At 35.3% G+C, this 20,111-nt stretch overlaps 1 protein-coding gene across 7 annotated transcripts in view; it reads right to left on the bottom strand.

Annotated features, from left to right (window-relative positions):
- Positions 1-7,242: 7,242 nt before the first annotated feature.
- The window catches only part of LOC136811127 (inositol-trisphosphate 3-kinase A-like), a 51,998-nt gene continuing 39,129 nt past the window's right edge, over positions 7,243-20,111 (bottom strand). For 5 of the 7 annotated variants that reach the window (XM_067067734.1, XM_067067740.1, XM_067067737.1 and 2 more), the window contains 5 exons: positions 11,034-11,136; positions 9,786-10,048; positions 9,171-9,320; positions 8,792-8,893; positions 7,243-8,307 (listed from right to left, as the gene is read on the bottom strand). In XM_067067734.1, coding sequence (XP_066923835.1) covers positions 8,023-8,307; positions 8,792-8,893; positions 9,171-9,320; positions 9,786-10,048; positions 11,034-11,136 — 903 coding nt within the window. In that variant the 3' untranslated portion in view covers positions 7,243-8,022. Of the gene's footprint in view, positions 8,308-8,791; positions 8,894-9,170; positions 9,321-9,785; positions 10,049-11,033; positions 11,137-11,558; positions 11,788-12,818; positions 12,964-20,111 lie in introns of those variants that run through there. The other 2 variants (XM_067067735.1, XM_067067738.1) reach the window with 2 other exon arrangements.

Below are 20,111 nucleotides of genomic sequence, written 5' to 3'. Positions count from 1 at the left end.
ATGTGTGTTAAGGTGGGAGTCACATGAAGCTTTGAGATTTGGTGAAAAAATTATCGATTTCGAGATTTTGCGCGTTTCATGACCCTATACCCTTTCTGAACACACCTTGAAAATTTTAAGGCTGTAGCATTTATATTTCCTGAGATATAAGGTTTTTTCTAGACCCTGATCTGAAGTATTTTCCTTAGCAACGAAAAATCATACCCGTTGCTAGGGCCAAATTTCTTTATGGCTGATCTAAACATAGGATCATGGCATACCAAACGAAAGATCTTTTTACGCCCTTTTCGGGCGTCTAAGTCAATACCGCCTTTTTTCCGCGGGATTTCCTAATATGACGTAATTAAAGATGGTAACCGAAAAAGTAATATTTTTAAAAAACACACAAATTTGGAGGCTGTCAGCAGTGTTTTTTGACTATGAAAGCTGTTTTAATTTGGAAATGTTGGACTGACTGATGACATTTTTAGCTCTTTGATGTCATTTTTCTCAACTAAGGAAGCTTGAGCTAGGTGAAACCAAAGACTTGATTCCCAAAGTCAACGTTTCTGATGAACACCGAAAAACTTTGAAGAACAAAACTTTAATGGACCAAAGGCATATTTAATGATGTATCTATTCAAAGATCCAAGTGTTAAAGATATTGAAAGCCTGGAGGCTGGTTTAATAATTATGTGAGATGAATTATTGAAGGTCTGGGACTATTAGGTTTGGGATTATTTACATTCACAAGGAGAAATTGTGCACGGCACGCGTGATAGTGATGTCCAACGTCCAAGTGGATTCTTGTATTACTACAGATAAACGTTAAATTAACTTATAACTGGCAGATGCAGTGAGGAAAATATACTAGGATTATCTATTACATTGAAAATGTGGTTATTGTTGTGAAAACACATTAAAATTGACTTAAATCGATGTTGACGTGGAGTTTGGCGCAAAATTTAAGGATTGGCGCGCATCACGTGAAAGTGATAATTTGGGATTTCTGGACTATTATGGTATTTCAAAGCCCTTTCTAAAGTATATAAAGTAGTACTTTATTCCATTTTAGTCAAACACAGAAAGAATTTTGTAAAACGGTCGAATTATTACAGAGAAATAGAGATTTATATCTCACTTCTGACTTTACGGACCATTTTCTCAAAATAGGCCAGACCCGATCAGTCGAACTAATCGAACCGATTTTTTAATCGAACTAATCGAACCTGATCGAACCTAATCGAACGATTAGAGTTCGATTATCGAACTTAATCGAACCTAATCGAACACTCACAATTTTTGATAAAACTCGAGTTCGATTAGTTCGATGAGTCGTCAGGTGATTAGTTCGATTAGTTCTATTAATTTCGATTAGTTCGATTGGTTTACTACGGATTAGTTCGATTAGTTCGGCAACTTGACCAGTTAGTTCGATTAGATTCGATTAGTGCGATAAGTTAAACTAGCGACTAGTTCGATTAGTTCGATAACTTGACAATTCATTAGTTTAGTTCGATTAGTTCTACTAAATTCGATTGGTTCGACAACTTGACAAGTGATTGGTTCGATTAGGTCCGATTAGTGCGATAGGTTAAATCAGCGACTACTCTCGGGTACCGTAGGACGGGGTGAATCGGATACCCGGGGTGAATCGGATAATTTGTTTAATCGCCTCTCATACTTCACTGACGATGTCTTTTTCCATTCTGTTTTCAGATCCCGTTCACTGATCGATCAAGCTATCGGAAAAAATATGGCTTCGAAGATTTGGAACATGTTCTTCGGAAATTGAAGAAGAAAACCTTCTGATTTTCGGACCCTTTTTTTAAGATGCCGAATAAGAAATAATGAAGTGACCGTGATTAGAGATTCCTTTGGCATTGTGTTCTACGAAAGCCAGTTGTACACAATCTTTGGTTCAATAAACGAAAAACAATGTCTATTCTTCGTATTTTCATTCTAAAGTTAGGGCGGAAAATTGTTCGCGTTAAAACGCGAATCGCCCATTTGCGCCCCAAGTTGAAGGCGTTGTTAAGTGATACGGAACCGATTATTGAATAATTAAAAAATATCAAATGCCGTCATTATGTCATTTTTAATTGCTGCCACACTATCCCAAGAGGCTTGTTAGTGTTCAGAGTAGCTAGGAATAAATGTTCAAATGTTAATAGTCACTCATTGTTCACTGTTGCTCACGTGAATACAATGTCTTTGTATATTTTGTATAGTGATAATTTAGGAGTTTATATGTTATGTATTATTTTCCAGAAGAAGATAGTGGGAAGGGTAAGGCTACAAACACTTTACAACAGGATAAGAACGTTTATTAAAGAAATGGACGCCTTGATCTCTCGTCCTTCCTAGGAAATGTCTTTGACGAAAGGGATTATTTCTAAAGGCTTGATAATGAGACATGGTACAGTATGAAGCAAGACATAATTTCCCGTTCGTTCATATGCTGTTCATTCTCTCGGAGGTCTCGCATCCCCTGGCTTAAATCATCTCTGACTCTGAGACAGGGGTGCAAATATTTCTGCAAGCGGAAATTGGAAAAAGGGGCAAAAAAGTATGACGGTGGATCCCCTTCCTAGTGGAACAATTGGCAATAAATAATCGGCCCGGTGAGAAAATATGCCCCAGACATTTAAGAACCCGAGAAATTTTTATTTTCTATATTCCTTACCGTTTTTTATCCTTCATTTTCCCATAGGGTATAAAAGTTCTCACCGGGCACTGAGAGAAACAATGTTATAAAGTATTTTCTTTCGCTAAGAAAAGAACAAAAAGTACATATTTTCCAAATAAGATCTTAAAAAGTTTGCTGCCAACCTCGAGTATACTATGCATCTGAGCATTGAATACCATATAGAATTAATACTGTCTCCTGTATTTGTGTTCATGGCGATTCCACGCTGGTTCTGAATTCTTTAAGTGCCACCGTAATACCCCTGTCTCAGTAACTCAGTGAAAATTTGAAACGACCATCGGAGAAGTTATGAAACAAAGTAAAAACGTCACCACACCGAGTCTGTATTTGTAATCTCTTAATACTCGCTGGAGTACGGAAAAATTCACTTTTAAGCATTATTCCTAGAATTCATTAATAATATTTTTTCGATTTTGACCGGGTTGACCTTGTTGCAGTAGAGGTGTCAAAATACCGACAGTTCTCCAAGGGCCATAACCTTTGATACATATACTTTAGCTTGCTTCGTTTTTGTATTTTTGGAATCTTCCTTAAATTCTGCGTCGATCGGTAGGCAATTTGTACGCACTTAAAGCAGAACCAAGGCCACCGGAGCCTCTGAAAGTCAAACTTTCGATGAAATTCAATGAAGTCAAATTTCTGAAAATGGCTTGACAGTGAACGTGTTAGAGTTAGGTCATTCTTTGTAATTTTTTCACCGGTTTCCATCGGACAGGATCTGTGACCGGGTCACTGATACAGGGGTGTATCATACGCTTTCTCTTATCATTTTGTCGACAAATCTTAGAGTTAACCAGAGCGTTATTGATAATCTTCTCCCTCTCTCAAGTATCTAAGATTGTTCAGTACCACCTGAAATAACGGGAAAACAAAAATATACGATGACCAGGTTAATTTCTCTACTCTTTTTATCGGCTCAGCTATAATACACCCAGTATCGCTGCGAAACTGGAAAAGTTAGCTTTTCATGGGGCATTAGTAGAAGTCCAGTGGATACTTGAGACAGGGGTATTCTATGGACGCTAAACGTCAAAACAATGTTCTCTTATAACGTCCGTAAAACAACGGGATATGTACACTGTTTTTTTTCGGGCGAATTTTCTATTAACCTAACCTAGCCTGTGAATGTGAGAAACAGAACTGTGGGTATGCTAGACTCTTCTGGGATTAAAAGAAATACGCACCTGCTGGGTATGATATATTTCTGTAACCGCGGAATATAACGACCATATAACTAACGACCATGTGTTTGTTGACTCTATCGGTCGATGCTTCGATGAAAATTTGATATTTTCGTAAGTTGTCCAGTTTCTCTAATGCTCTTCTTTTTTAATCATTTATTTACTTCTCCCTTTTCATTTTCTCTGGAACGAAACGCAAGCGTTAGATAAAAAACAAACTTGGATTTAGCTAATGTAGTCATACCTTTCAGAGACGTTTCATTTTCTTACATTGCACTTTCTATCGTGCATTCAACCAACACTTTTCATAGCGCACACTAATCAAAATTTTAAAACTCGCGAATTAGACCCTACTCGTCAAGTTCTGCGGTATAATTAGGTGGTAGGTCTCGTCTGGAAGAGGCAATTTCAAAACCTTCCAATTCTATCCGATTCACCCCGTCCTACGGTACCCCCCGCTAATTATTTTTTCGAAAATTTTCCACCCAGGACATTCTTATTCCAACCCCTCCCCCGCTTACCGCTTATTAAGTTTTGAAATTTTTTCCACCCACCCCGCTTTTTCAACCCCCCCCGTCTATTAGATACCCAAGAGTAGTTCGCTAACTTGACAAGTCATTAGTTCGATTAAGTCCGATAAGTTAGCGATCCCACCCACGTGCTTTTCAATCAAACATCGGATTGGAAGAAAAATTAAACGTAGGAACACGCTCGAAAACAAAGAAACCACTATCGAACCATTAAATCTAATCGAACTAATCGAACTATATCTTGATCGAACTAATCGAACCATTAAATATAATCGAACTAATCGAACTATATCTTGATCGAACTAATCGAACAAACTCGAACTTAATCGAACTTAATCGAACTTAATCGAACACTCACAATTTTAAGGAAAATCTGAAAGTTCGATTAGTTCGATTAATCGAACTCTAATCGTTCGATTAGGTTCGACCAGGTTCGATTAGTTCGATTAAAAAATCGGTTCGATTAGTTCGACTGATCGGGTCTGGAATAGGTTTCAGGGGGTTTTCGCACACCTTGGCAACGTTTTTTCAGGATTGGAAAGAGCTATGATCATGAAATTTTCAGGAGTTGCTCCATTTATGGTTTGCTATGGAATGAATGGAGTAGAATTTTGAAAAAATCACTTTTCAATTTCAAAACTCAAAAAAACTTAAATTTTCCATTTTTTAGGTGCCAGACCCCCTGGAATGAAATTTTGAAAACAATTTCCATTCATTCCACAGCTTATTCAAATACTAGCAACCTCCAAAAAAAAATTTTGGAATAGCTTTTATAGATTTTTCTAAAACGCTGCCATAGTATTTTGATAGTGCATTACCCCCTGGCTGATATTACCCCCGTCTTGGCTATTTTTAGAATTTTTTTTTAATTTTTCACATTCTCTATAGTTATATTACATTTCTGGAAAGTTTCATTTCGAAATCTTTTCTGCTTCAAAAGATATGATGAAAAATGTAAAATTTCAATTTTCTCTATCCTTCATGTGACTCCCACCTTAAAAGCTTTTACAGGGCGTATGCTGAACATTTTATGAAAGATTTTCAAGGCTTTGCTTTGTGGTCAAATATTTCAAATTTTCAAAGTTCTTTTTTTTACCATGTTTCGAATTTAGTGATTGAGCTATGGCCAGTCGTCCTCTAAAGTTCCTTTTTAAACCTTAAATATGTTTAGATGAAAAATTGTGGAAAGCATCATTTCACGGTACATTGTCTAGACCTCAAGAATACCACAAGCAATTTACTTGTTTTGTTAACATTTTTCAGACTTTTGAAGGAAGTGCGGTCGCTGTTGATCAATTGGTTGGTTTGTCCAGCTGTTTAGAGGCCACCGAACATCAAAGAACTCATTCTGATTGTCAACTGTGGTCATATCATAAGCTGTGATTTTTTAAGAAAAGAAAGTTTTTTAATTCAAATAATTTTCTGAAATTCTTTTTAGAATTTCTTTTTCTGAATTATTTTTCTTTTTGAAGTTATTTTTTTGAAATTCTTTTCCCTGATTTTTTTTCTGAGATTTTGTTTCTGAATTATTTTTTGGGATTCTTTTCTGAATTTTTTTTTCGAAATTCTTTTTAGAAATTTTTTGTTGAAATTCTTTCTCTTCTTTTTTTTTTGTTTCTGAGATTTCGTTTCTGATTTATTTTCTGAGATTCTTTTCTGAATTTTTTTTCTGAGATTTTGTTTTCTGATTTTTTTTGAGATTCTTTTCTGATTTTTTTTTCTGAGATTTTGTTTCTGAATTTTTTTTGAGATTCTTTACTGAATTCTTTTAAAAAAAATTTTTCTGAGATTTTTTTCTGAGATTTTGTTTCTGAATTTTTTTAATTTTTTTTGAGATTCTTTTTCTGATTTTTTTTGTGAGATTTTTTTCTAAATTTATTTCCTACCAAAGAAATCACGTGACAACAAGCAAATTCACTGGTTTGAAAGATGCGAAATAGCGTTTGCCGCCGCCTACTTTTTTTGATCTCGCGCTCCGAAAACAATTAAAAATTAAAATGCTAGATCCTATCCATCGGCACGAAATTTAAAAAATCAAATTTTTGCTTTACTTTTTTTTGCTGGAGAAGGCTTAAAGTTGCCTATCTATAGCCCTTCGGGCTTTACAGATATCTGTGGTGGAGACAAGAGAAAGCGTTTCAACTAGCAGGTCATTTCATGATATCATTGAACGAAAACCGAGCGTGTGTGAAAGTCAGGAAGTTCTAGGACATAGGAGAGGACATCTTGGTAGTGTATAAGGAATCAAGGGACTGAATTTTTCAAACTATGTTTCATGTTGGTTGACACAAAACATTAGTACTGTTTCAAAATTGCTTCATCATGCGTAACAATTTTTGGTAAAACTGCAACAGTGCCAAGAAACTTGATTTTTCCCCTCGAGTTATGCAAAATACAGGAATTTTATTATTCCAACGAAACAAAAAATGTCCGAAATTTTAAATAGAATGATTGATAACGGTCCTGTGTCCGGAGTTCCCTTGAATTGTGATCTCACAAGAATGTTTAAAAAACGTGTGGTAAAAGAATAAACTTTTTTAGTACAGTATCGCACTGAGATATTCAATTTTAGAAGTATCCAAAAAGTTAAAGCGTTAACGTGATTTAGTTTATTCTGAAAAATCTAGAACAAATCTTGAAATTACGAATCAAACTTATTTTGAAAGAAAAGCTGACACAGAGGGACGTTTTCTCAGAATAACTTAGGTCTTCTAGGAGCCCTGAAGTTTTAGCTTCTTGAGATTCGAAAGGTAGGATCAAAAATACTTTGGCATAACATATAGATATGATCGCAAACTAAAAAGGACAATGGTCAGAGATCAATAAGATAAACAACTATAAGTTTCTTGGTATTCTTTGGAATATCTTTCCAACAGTTTTTTAGTATCTAAATCTTCATTTTATATCTTAAATGTTGGTTATCTTGACAAAAAGATGGTTGGTTAATAATAGAATTAATATATACAATCCATACTTACAAAGCTCTATTTATACTATGTATACACATATATTAAAATAATTAGTATCGTGTAGATAGACCCCTCTGTGATTAGATAAGTCTAAAACAGATCTCAAGACCTGAGTTAGATACTGTTTTACATCACAGAGAGTTCTATCAAAGAAAATTAAAAGTTCATTCAAAGGTTAATACCCTAACATAATAAAAACACGTTTAAAAGTTAAAAGTAAAAGCTATAAAAACAATACAACAACATTGAACCAACAGAAAATGGACACATATAAAAAGTTTTCAGACACCATTCCGTAGCTCGACTAGGGAAATGGGTCCATTGCAGCCCCAAACTCAGGGAAAATAAGCCATTCTGTAAGCGCTTATGTAAACCGTGAGCAGAAATATAAAAAGCTGACATGATCAAAGAATGTCTTGAAGTGAGGTACATTTGTGAAGGGTGCATGATTTGTAATTTTAGTTGCTTAGCAACCATTGTTTCGTGTTACGCTACACATGTGCGTGCTCTTGAAAAAGATTGTAGTGCCAACCAATCCAACCGACAAATGCGAATTCTGTATTCTCAATTTGAGGGCTTCTCGTTTATAGGTTTTCTCAATTCTCAATCAGAATTTATCTCCTTCCACCAATAACTTTCCACAACAGGATAGCTCAAGATTTCGATTTTTGTTCTAAATCACCAAAAATCTTCATGATGTTTTCAAGACCAATCAGATAGCCGTCTTCATGGTTGCCAAGCGACCATGGTGATTTGTGATCAATGACCATACCGTTGGTCAGGGGAACTGTTTTACCAAAATCGATCAGCCAAACGCCGACTTTCCCTTTGGTGTCATGAACGAATAAAAGCGAGCTACCGATCAACTCGTGACTCTGAAAGAACGGTGATTCAGCGAGCGCTTTCTTGATTTCTCTCAACCTCTGCATGTATTTCGCCTGGAAAAGAACAAAAGAAAAACAATAAGAATTTCACTCTATCAATACAGTATCTTTCTTTAAATAGACTAAGATGACCCACATCCTAAAAATATTGACTCACACCTTATAAATATATCGTCTCCCCCGGAAATTCTTCGTTTGATAATGCTGAACATGCATTGAAATGAAGGATTAATTTCTAAGGATATAATAAACACTGGCCATAATTCTTTAATCTCGTATTTTTAATGTTAACATATTTATTATGACGGCGAAGGCGCCTGTCACCAGGAAGAAGACGAAGTAAGTGTTGATTTTAAAAAACCGTTAGCTTTACGTAAATGCATAGCGGGTTTTTTTTTCGGTCGGGAGAAATGCGTTTTGGTTGCTCAGATGAGAAGAAACGCTACTAGGACGGAAACTGCACCTTGGCTTGAAAAAAAATACGTAAAAGACATAAATTCTTATGAGAAAAATGCGTAAATGATTATAGACTAGTTACCTGAATGTCTTTTTTGTTCTCTGTAAATCTCCGAATGACGGATGCGATATCCTCTTCTGATTTTAATTTCTTGAAATCTTTGTCCGGGTTGTTTTCACCTCTCTAAAATAAAAAAGAAACGCAATTAAAATTTACGAGTGACGTCAAGCAATAATTGGTTGCTATAGTTACTGAAGGTATCCACCGACCAACACCACTTTTAGTGGCCAATACTTGGCGAGACAATTACAATTAACGATTTTTAATGACCAAGTTAAGTAATAAAATCTTTAATATTGCTTCTGTATATTGAAATGGGTTGCCTTTGAGACTTAGAAACAAGCACATTTCACATATAAGAAATCAAAATATCAAAAAGAATATAGACTAGAGGTCTTACCTTGATTCCTTCGATTCTGAATCCTAGACCAGTGGTAGAGCTCATTTTCTCTCTGAATTGCATGTAGCGTTCTTTAGTACAACTGCAAGTTGCGTTTTCTTCTTCAGTCGGCTCGTTTGGATCAACAGCGATCATTTTCAGGTATAAATCCTTGAAAGAAAGTTGACAATGAAAATATAATAAAGAGTTGACACAATAGAAATGAAAAGACAATGAAAATATAAACTTTGCTGATGCATGATGGACAAGTTAATCAATTGAAGCCTCACCAAAGGTTGACTAATTCTCAATGAGTGTCATTATAGCTGCTTTGATTCGCTGATTTCAGCATAGCATTAAAGACTAATTATTATATGGATGACGTGTCATTATATTTAACAAGAAATTTCTCAACCAATCTTTTGTTCATGAAATCGCATTCATTAAAAGTTAGTCATTTCGTAAAATCACCGATAAAGGTTTAACTTTATTACTTTAAAAATACTTAAAAATTGTAATCAAAATGCAATTACATTGAAACATGATTAGGAGAGTTGTTTTAATGACCTCACAGCGTGTAGAGAAACAGAGAACCAGGTCACCTATCTACCTTTAAAGAAAAGAGTGACTAGTTACCTCTCTAGGTTTTGGATTCTTCTTAACTTCATCCTCTAAGTATGTCCTGACGCCAATTTTGCAATCCATGACGAAAGCTGGATGGTCGAATTCGGCTAACAAGTCTTGCATTTCAATGAAAAGGTCTTCACCCTCCATTGTTTGTCTCTTGAATTCGGGCACGTAACTTTTGAGTGGGTCTTTCATTAAACTCTTCAAGCAATCCACTTCACGTTTAGATGATTTTTTCATAATGGCTCCATTTTCTCCTGGTTTGAATCCACCTGAAAGATTGAAAGTAGAAAATTTTAAATGATTGAAATTTAGGCTATAAATGTTTAGCCAGAAAAAAACAACAACATTAGGCCCACCTAGAGACATTCCAATTTCAAAACCAATTATATAATGAACACCCTTAAACGCGCGGTAAACACCATTAATTACACAGAAATTAAATTTCTCTAAAAATATCTGGAAATTCTTGTTTTCGATATTGAAAGTTGATTGTTTTTCTGGATGATAATGTTCATGGTCAAGATATTGGCTGAAGTAGGAAGCTATTTTTTGTTTTGAGGAAAGTTATCTTTGAGCGCACGTTTACGCGCGATATCAAGCGATATTATCATATCTATTGGCATTTGAATACCATTTTTCTTGATATAATCTTTCAAGCATATGAATAGACTCAAAGAGTTGGAAGTTTACGTAATCGCTTTCATAAGACGAAATGCAATTTTCAGTTGAAAATAAAACAGCTTTTCCACATATAAAGAAAATCTCTTTTTGATTAAAAAGTTGCATAATTTCGTTGAAAAGAAATGGTTAACATTTGATAATATATAATACACATGTTATAAGCATTAGCATTAGTAATTATCTATAATTATCTATTACCAAATCTTAGTACGTGAAATTCGTACAATATCTCAGTTCCTTTCGAAATCCTTGTTTTCAATATATTTTTAGCGAAACAAAGTAAAATATTCTGGCATCTAGTTTTGACGATATAGGCAAAAATTATTTACTTGATGGGATAATATCAATTTGATATGCGAAACTAGGAACACTAATGAAGCACGAGTGCCAAGAATTTGATGATTTACGCGCTTACAAAAAATTAGGCCTAGTTAAGAAAGCTATCATGCCAATAATCAAATTTCCTGTTTTAGCAAAGTTAGCAAGGATCGTAACTCAAGCTACATAGTCAAGTCAACTTTTATCTGAAATAAGAATTTTTTTGGATATCATCAAAGGATTTTGAAGTCTTACCAGAATGTCCAGCCAGTTGAATCCATCGGTAATTCTTCTTGGTGTAACTTTGCATAAAGGGTGACCAGCGTACCGCTTTCCTCAGTTTGACCCACATACTCGTCTGTAGAAAAGAAGAGAAATTTATCATCATTATTATAAGGTGATATAAAAGTCATAAGTTGAAACACCCAACCTATACAAAATCTTGAAATATTATAAGATTATTTTTTAAAAAACTCTATGACATCTTTCTAATAAACTTTCAAAGACATTTTCAAAGAAAATTTGATATATTATTCTCTTTCGAAAAATATTACAGTAGAAGAACCTTAAAATTTTCAAAAGTAAAGAACTAAAGTTCAGAGTCTTAGACAACTTGAAAGAAACATGAAAAAAGATGAGAACAAAATGAAGAAACAAAAGTGAAGATTAAGTTGAAACATTAGAACATGAAATTACAAAAGTTCATCCGTCAAAAGTGTAAATACCGATAGATAGGAAAAACCACCATATTAAAAAGTATGAAAATGTTGAAAAACTCACAAGGTTATTTTTCAGAGATTTCTGATCTCGCATGATGCGTTCAGCATTTTTAATCAACATCCTCTCAGCGCGCGCGAAGTAAGAAAGAAAACGAAAAACAGTAATAGTAAAAGAGAAAATCGTTCCTTCTCCTTCGCTGGCCAACTACTAACTAAAACTCTTGCTTCTAATTAACGATTCTGAATACAATGTCTTTATATATCTCTTTATTAATTTGGCTTCGATTCAACTAGAGTGCTTAACGAGCAATGACCGTAATTATAACGAATTTCCTGTCACAAAGGAACATAAATTATACGCATTGAATAAGGCCTTATTTACACTTCACTCGTGTGAATTAAGGACGTTAAAACTCAATGATTGATTCAGTGAAAGCCTGTTTTACCAGTCTGTTAATTGCATCAAAAGCTATTAATGTTTAATCAATTATAAAATATTGCTATGTGTATGACTTAATCGTGTAAATAAATATCAACTAGAGATCAAAGTGTGGATAGGTCTTTAAACATTTTTCAAATAGTGCGGTTAGGGACGTATTAGGGAAAGTTGGCGAAAGGTTGTAGATATTTGACGTGAACCCACTTGGATGTAAGGGTGATAGGGATCGGCTCAGATCACCTACAAAGAATAATTATTGGCGTTGGCACGAGAGAGATGAGTGGATAGCAAAGCATTTATCTATTAAGACTTTTATAAATCAATTTTATGTGATGTTGAAGAGACGACCTCTTTTCTGATTTAGTATCGAAAGGAAAAACAGTGAGGGTGTGTCATCCAATGTGAAATGTGAATTGACAAAAGTTCATTCTTCTAAACTATGTGGATTGATGAAGAGCGAGAATTGGTCACATCTTCTTCAATGAAATTAAGACTTTACGACCCCTTTCATTCCGACGCATCACTGAAAGATGACGTAATGTCCAGACACCATTTTCTTTTTCAAAAGAGGTGAGTTGCCAGAATATATGGGAAGAAGCTGGAATTTCCAGTGATACATCATTTGCATGTAATAAAAGAAACAAAGAGATGGGCGGAAGAAACCATCGAGCCAAAACTGAAGAAGTAATCCATGTACCGACCGACAAACGTAATTTAAAAAGTCGATTCCAAGAAAATCACTAATGCAGTCTTAAGCCTCGAAACTTTGGCCAACATCAAATTTATCTCGAGAAGAGATCAATCATTTGTAAAGATTGGATTGGATAATTTCTACAGTAAACAAATTCCTTCGCAAAAATTGAAAAGAAATTTTTCCTGAACCTTGTCGTCGCAGTATTTTCGTTTCCTTAAATTTCGAGTTTCCATCATTGTTATAAAGGTTGAAGAAAATGAAGTTGTCTCAAAGGCAGTCATCAAAAAGTAGATAAAACAAGGGAAAGTAAAGGGAAGAATTTCAATCTTGTTGTCAGTGATCAATTTTTCATCAAATCAAACAGACGAAAAGACACACGAAAAAAATGATTCTTCATTGAGAAGAAGAAAGATAATGAAATGAAACAGACTACAAAAAAAAAGAAGATTATTGAATAATTTAAGATGTTTTGATGTACCCAAAAAATGTTTGATACAAAAATTATGATATGGAAGGGAAGTAGGAGGAAGTTTAAGCTCTAATCTCCTCCTGAAAATCAAAAACAAAACAGAAAACTAAAACTGTCTATATTAGAAGAACTTATAATTAGCGCTTGTTTGAGAAAAACCTAGGTCAAGAACAGAGGACATCCGGGGGGGGGGGGTACTCAGGTCAAAATGGGTACGGGGGTGTGCTGCTTGTCAGGGTAACTTTTTTCACCTCCTACCTCCACGAGTCCATGGTAGTAAAAACACCAAAAGAGAAAAATCAGTCCCTCGTAGGGTATCTGTTTTGGAAATTTTTGAAAAAAGTGGAAAAGTTTGAGAAAATTTGCGAATTTTAGTCCCACTCAGAGTCACTTTTTTCTCAAGTATTGACAAGATTTTTCAGACAACGAGTCCCACGCAGGGTCCATAGGGTAGTACCAATAAAGTATAAGCCCGAAGGGCTAGTTCATTGGGTAGTACTCGCCCGGGGGGCATTTTCAAAAGTTAAGCATATAAATAATTAAACATAAAAAGATAATGTATCCACTACAGGGTGTCCCTAATTAAAGTATCGAGTTTGAACATGCGATTGAGTAGAAAAGTTTGTGTGTGTTATCGCTAAAATATAAGAACGTTCTCCATCACACAGGCTTATTACAAAAGGTAGTTACAACGTATAAATTAATCGTAATGACAAAGAAAAAAGAGGGAGAGCTTAAAATAAAATTTTGTGAACACGCACATAAAACTTTCTACTCATAGTTGTGTTTCGACTCGATACTTTAATTAGGGACACCCTGTATAGGGGGTTAGTCATTAATGACAGTCAGTCCATGTTGTAGTCTTTCCAAAGGTGATTAAAACACGCAAAAGATAAAATGTGGCTTATATACAAACTGACTTTAATTTGGGAGCTCATTAAATCGGAATTTAAAATGTTCGCATTCACATTGAAAGTCACCAGGGAGACAGTAACAAGTCAACTATTAAATCAAACAAATTGTCGATCGTTTTGTTTTATAAGTACGTCAATTAAGATGATGAAAGACTTAGATGCCTTGGGAACATTGCTATTCAACAAATCGTGAAATTGTGCACTATAGAGGTCCCTTAGAAAAAGGGAGTGTGGCAGAGGAGTGCTTCTGTAAAACGAAAAAAGAAATTTCGTTTTAAGGTCCAAGCCAAAAGATACGTCAAAACAATATTTGTTCATACAACTTTCAAAGGGAATGTCGGAGCAACGCTGTGTGCCAGTCGGGTAACGTCACAAATGACGTTTGTCGTCCGATACCCTCGGAGAAAGTAAGGTATTTACTAGATGGCACCATATTTCCTGACATACCCAAACACGCAATTAACATTCCTTCAAACACGAACAAATATAAAAAAATGAAATAACGGAAATGAAAAGAGAACTGAAGAAAACGGAAATGAAAGAGAGTGCTGACGGAAAAAAAAACATTTCATATTTACATCCTAGCAAGAAATTACTATTCGAAAAGTTGAAGTAACCACTTTTATTGAAAGTCTCCACCTCTACACCACTCCTTCTCTTATAAGAACAAATCTATAAGAACAATTGGGCTCAAAAAATGCCACATATGTTTGAGCAATTTAAGAAAAATCCTGAGCATGGAAAAACTGAACCTCAAAAAAACACCCAATTTTTACCAAGAAATAAGAACAGAATAAGAACTATTTTAGAATGGAATTGCTGAGAAATAAGAACATCCGAGCCTCAACAAAAGCTTTACTGGTTCTTATAAAAAAAAAGTGTACAGTTACCATTACAAAAACAAGCAAGACCAAGAGAAAAGGTCTGTTTGTTGTCCGATTTTGTTACAAAAGTAATTAACCTTGTAACCTTTGGAAGATACAAATCGAAATATTAAGAAGACGTGTAAAGGTTATGTGGGTGAAACGCCCATGTCTTGTTCATAGAGGTTTTTGTGTCCAAAAATGATCACATGCGGAAGATGCCACCTGTCCGCTCGTTCGTTCAGGCAGATACTGTTTTTAGTATTGAATTTAAAGTAGTAGACCCTCCGCAAGTAAGCCTCCACAGGAAATATACATTCAATTTTGCTACAATTTAAAATTGCACCGACTGTTTCCCCTTCCTCGTCCCGCAGCCCATCTGAACTATCAACATCAAAATAACGTCCATCAAGCATCCATGACAGACATAAAACGTCAATTGAACATGCTATCGAGCTCATACCATAAGATATCTTATAAAGGATTGTTTTATGGTGTAATTTCTTGAATGGACAGATCACCAATTTCAAAAGAAGTGGATTTATTTCAACGTTTTTTTTTCCTGTGCAATAACGTCTATTCCGCTTAGGCAACTTCAGAAACGATCTGCACTGATGTTCTCGTGGGAAGTTTATGACGTCACTTCTATAGCTTTTGGGACCCTTACATTACCACGCTGAAGGTACCTAGGCAATATTCAAGTAAATTTATGTTAATAAAAATTAATTTAATGTTTTTTACGAGAAGTCCTATACCCAAAGATAGTAGACCTCCAGTTACTTAAAGGTTTAGACAGTCAACTCTCCCTAATTCGAGCCTCTTTTATACGAATATTTCTGTAATTCGACGAAAAACATCGGTCCCCTCAACTGAAAAGTCATGTAAAATACTCCCTGTAATCATTTTTGGTATCTGGAATATTGGATTAGATTGAAGTGAGTCAATGGTATCGCTTTCGAAAAGATGATACGAAAAATCTAACGAAAAAAAACTACGGATTTTTTCAATGAAATTTTATAATTTACAATAAAACAAATAAGGAAGGCAGGCAATGCATTCCATTCGCCCACTTATCAATCCTTCTCAACAAGAAAGAAAGAACAAATTTTTGACATTAAACACGCAAAAAACATTGAAAATGGAGATAATAAAGCAAAATAGTTGAAAAAAAGCTTGAAGAAGATTAATGAGTATTTCAAGGATGCATTAATGAATTTTAAATGCGTCCGAGAAACTAAACTAGTGTCCGGAGACAAGAAATGCAAAGCAGAAAACATTTAAACTTCCAAAATGATTATCATTATTTACCGGCATAATCACATGATCAGAGAATTCCGTTAAAATACAAATATATCTTATGATCCGAAAGTTTATTTTAACTAAAATATAAGAAAGAATCAACAAAGCTGTTAAGAAAATGAAACGAAACAGAAGCCCAGGATGTGATGAAATACCAATTGAACTGATAAAATTTGCTCCAGAAACTATCCACCAACAGATAGCCAACATCTATAACAACATAGCCGAAACAGGGAACATACCAAAAGAGATCACGTACGGTATCCTTAAACCCCTGCAAAAACCCAACAAAGCAAAAGGACCACCATCAAACTTACGACCAATCGTTCTACTTTCATCACTACGAAAAATCCTTGCAGCTTGCATTATCAACCGAATCAGAGACCGACTTGACGCAGAAATACCACTCTCTCAAGCAGCCTACCGAGCGAACAGATCCACAACCGAGCACGTCTTCGCGGCAAAACTTGTAATTGAACGGACTATAACATCAAAATGTGAAGCCGTTCACTTAATACTTCTTGATATGAGCAAAGCGTTCGACAGTCTTAATAGAAACAAACTGCTGCATGACTTGCAATCTACCATCTCACCAGACGAACTCCACATTATCGCAGTCCTCCTTAATGTATCGCTCAGCGTCAAATGCAACCAAACTCTAAGCTCTGAGTTCGCAACTGACACCGGAGCACCACAAGGAGACTGTGTAAGTGCTAACGAATTTACGTACTACCTAGCAAAAGCACTACACCCGATGAAAAACCACCAAATACCCAACCATCCTGATGCACTTCCTACTGTACCATCCATTCCTGCTGACCATCTAACAGACCACAATTACGCCATTGTCACAGAAAAAGAACAAATCGATATTGAAATGGAGTATGCTGACGATATCGGGAAAGTAACTTCAGACTATCGCGCACTGCAAAAGTTTAAGCAGACCGTCCCAACAGAACTAGAAAAACGAGATCTAGTAATAAATCAGGACAAAACGGAACAATTTACCATCACAAGAAATAACAACGAATGGAAAAAGTGCAAATATCTCGGCAGTATGCTTGATACATCAGAAGACATCAAAAGAAGAAAAGGAATATCGATTTCAGCTGCCAACAAATTACGAACGTTGTTCTGTCATAAAAAAGTTGACTACACAAACAAAAATGTCAGCATTCACGACCTACATCGAACCGATATTCCTGTATAACTGCGAGCTGTGGAGTTTTAACAACCTGCCAAGCCGAAAATTCCATTGATGCATTCCAAAGAAGATTGTTGCGAACTTTCGTGCTAAATGTGAGCTGGCCAGAAATCGTGAAGAATGCCGAAGTGTATCAAAAGACCAACGCGGTAAAGTGGAGCAAACGTATCAAAAGTAGAAGACTGAAGTGGCTGGGAACTGTATTACGAGCAAATAGTTCAACACCTATGAAAAAAGCACTCGAATATGCCAACACTAAGTACCAAAGACCGCGAGGGAAACCAACTACAACTTGGCTCAGTGTTGTCAAAAATGACCTTAAAACATTAAATATTGAATGGGACGACGCAATAGAAATTGCAAAAAACACTAAGGAGTGGAACATTATCATAAATCGTTGATAGTTATACAACTTTTTTCTACTGCTTCTTTTCGATAATTATCGACAAAGCTGACAATGCCTCAATTCCTTTCGTCGGGAGATATTTTATTATATATTTTTATTCTTTGTACCTACCGGTAATGTAATCGTTTTTTACGGAAAGACCGAATTGAATTGAATGAATAAGAAAGATAAAAGGCTCGGTTTTGATTAAATTAGTAACAAACCAGGCCCTAAATATTAGAAATGACAAAATTCGAATGAAAATTGTACCTTGACTTTCATTGGTGGAGAACTCTGACTTATTACCATATTAGGAAAATATTCTGAAACTTGCAACTAAGTTCCTTATGTGTGTTACAGCTAAAAATAGAATTTTCAGGTAGGATGTGGACAGTACTTCTCGTCTGTTTAAAGGCCTATTTACACGATCAATACATCCTTGTTGTCAGAAAAGAGGTGTAAACGTACAGTCATAATGTCCAATTTGGGATTTCTGGATATTTGTAAGATTCGAGGATTCCTTGGTCCGGCGTAAAAAGGGATACATTTAAATGCAACACACAGTTGGCTACAAAGCGAAAATACGTTTTAATGAGGTTGGCTACTTGAATGTGTAATGATTGAAAAAAGACTGGTAACAACAGCATACTGTATTTTCAATGCTTGCATGTGTTAAGGCTATTTTGTACTATTGGGGATTCAAACTGATTCAAATTAAAAACTTGAAAAAGCCTTAATTATAAAGATCAAACTTTGCGGCAATTAAATTTCGCGTATCCCAATTGAGAAGCAAATTATTCTGGGACAAAATCCTCAAAACTCTCCACTGGCCAGTTTAAACAGTCCCCGCGAAATTCCATCCAATGAAAGTAACTTAGCTATACTATTGTATTGTACGCGTGGCAAGTCATTTAAAAAGCGTTACATTTGATCCAAGGAAGGAAGGAAGAACTATATGAAGAGCATTTTTAAAGGTGTTTAAAAGTAATTATTATATGCATTAGACATCGTTAAAAAAAATTCATTTTCAATCCTAAACCAGAAGAAGAATCGAAAAGAAAACTTCTCTACATTGCCATTGTTTTAACAAGATGCACATTCGAAAAGCAGTCAGGCCGGTTTCAAATTGCCGTTGAAATTGTAGGGTTCTTAAAAACCGTCACCAATTCAAGGCATCATTTACGACCATTCCAGGAAAACGTCAGCCACGATTAACCTGTACCAGCCTGAGTGCCATACGGGTACATTTGACCTTTTTAGAGTTTTGCCGTATGTCGTACTTTGTGCTACCTTTCCAACGAAGAAGAGTTTTATAGAGGCTAGATAAGAATTAAACCAAATTGAGCCTCCTCTATGGATGTTCTTAACCCTATTCGGCCTAGGGAGGGGCTGTTTCTGTTCGGAGGTCAAATTATTGGTAATAGCTCCTGAAATAAAAGAGCTTTCGCCAAGCAATTTTCTGTAAATTCCTAACTTTTATTTAGCTTCAAAATAAAAAAAAAATTTGACACCTAAAATTTTTCACACCTTGAGCATGGTGGCATTTGTGACAGTAAGGTGTCACAAAAATTGACACTTTTCCAATACAAATATATTTTTTATGTCAAATATATCGTTTAAACCGTAATTTAATGAAAATTTAGGATATATTAAGCATTTTAAACTCAGGCAACTTTTTTCTAAAGCCTTTGTTAGAATACAATAGCTATTTATAAGAACAAAGGAAATTTTCAGTTTTTGCTCACTTTGGGCATGATGAGTGACGTCATCAAAAAAAATTTGTCAAAAGTTACCTAATGTGACAAGGATCTTGTGTGCCAAATTTCATCCAAAAAGACCCACTAGATCAAAAGTCAAGGGGTGGTACAGGATCAGCCCCCCCCCCCTAGTTCTGAACCGCCCCTAAAAGCCTAGGTTGAATAGGGTTTTAAATGGTCCACGGCTCACATGTGTTTACGGATACTTAAAACCCAGTTCAAAAACTCAAGGTAGATGATCTACCGTATGTGTGGCCCTTAAGGGTTTTTCCAAAGTGCTTTCAAATAACTTCCCAAAGACTGAAAAGAGTCAAAAATTTCAAGAAAATGCACCGTAGGTAAAGGTCGATTTTTCGCCCAAATTTACCGAAATTTGGCTAAATCTTTGCTGCACTGTGTAAGGGTCCGATTTCAAAGGCCTAGTTTTGGGCAGTATTCACAGTCGTTTTTGAATTGAGTGACCTCCCTCCCCGGCATCAACACTTCATAAGCATATATCAATGAAGATTTTAACTTAAAAATGTTCTTAATGTTCTTATTTTCACCACGGTGCGAGTATTTGTGTCCATTTTTCTAAGAAATCAGGTGTT

This window comes from Clytia hemisphaerica, unplaced genomic scaffold, assembly GCF_902728285.1.
Source record: "Clytia hemisphaerica strain Z4C2 unplaced genomic scaffold, Clytia hemisphaerica genome assembly, whole genome shotgun sequence".
Lineage (NCBI taxonomy): Eukaryota > Metazoa > Cnidaria > Hydrozoa > Leptothecata > Clytiidae > Clytia > Clytia hemisphaerica.
This window is presented reverse-complemented; position numbering and strand designations above follow the sequence as displayed.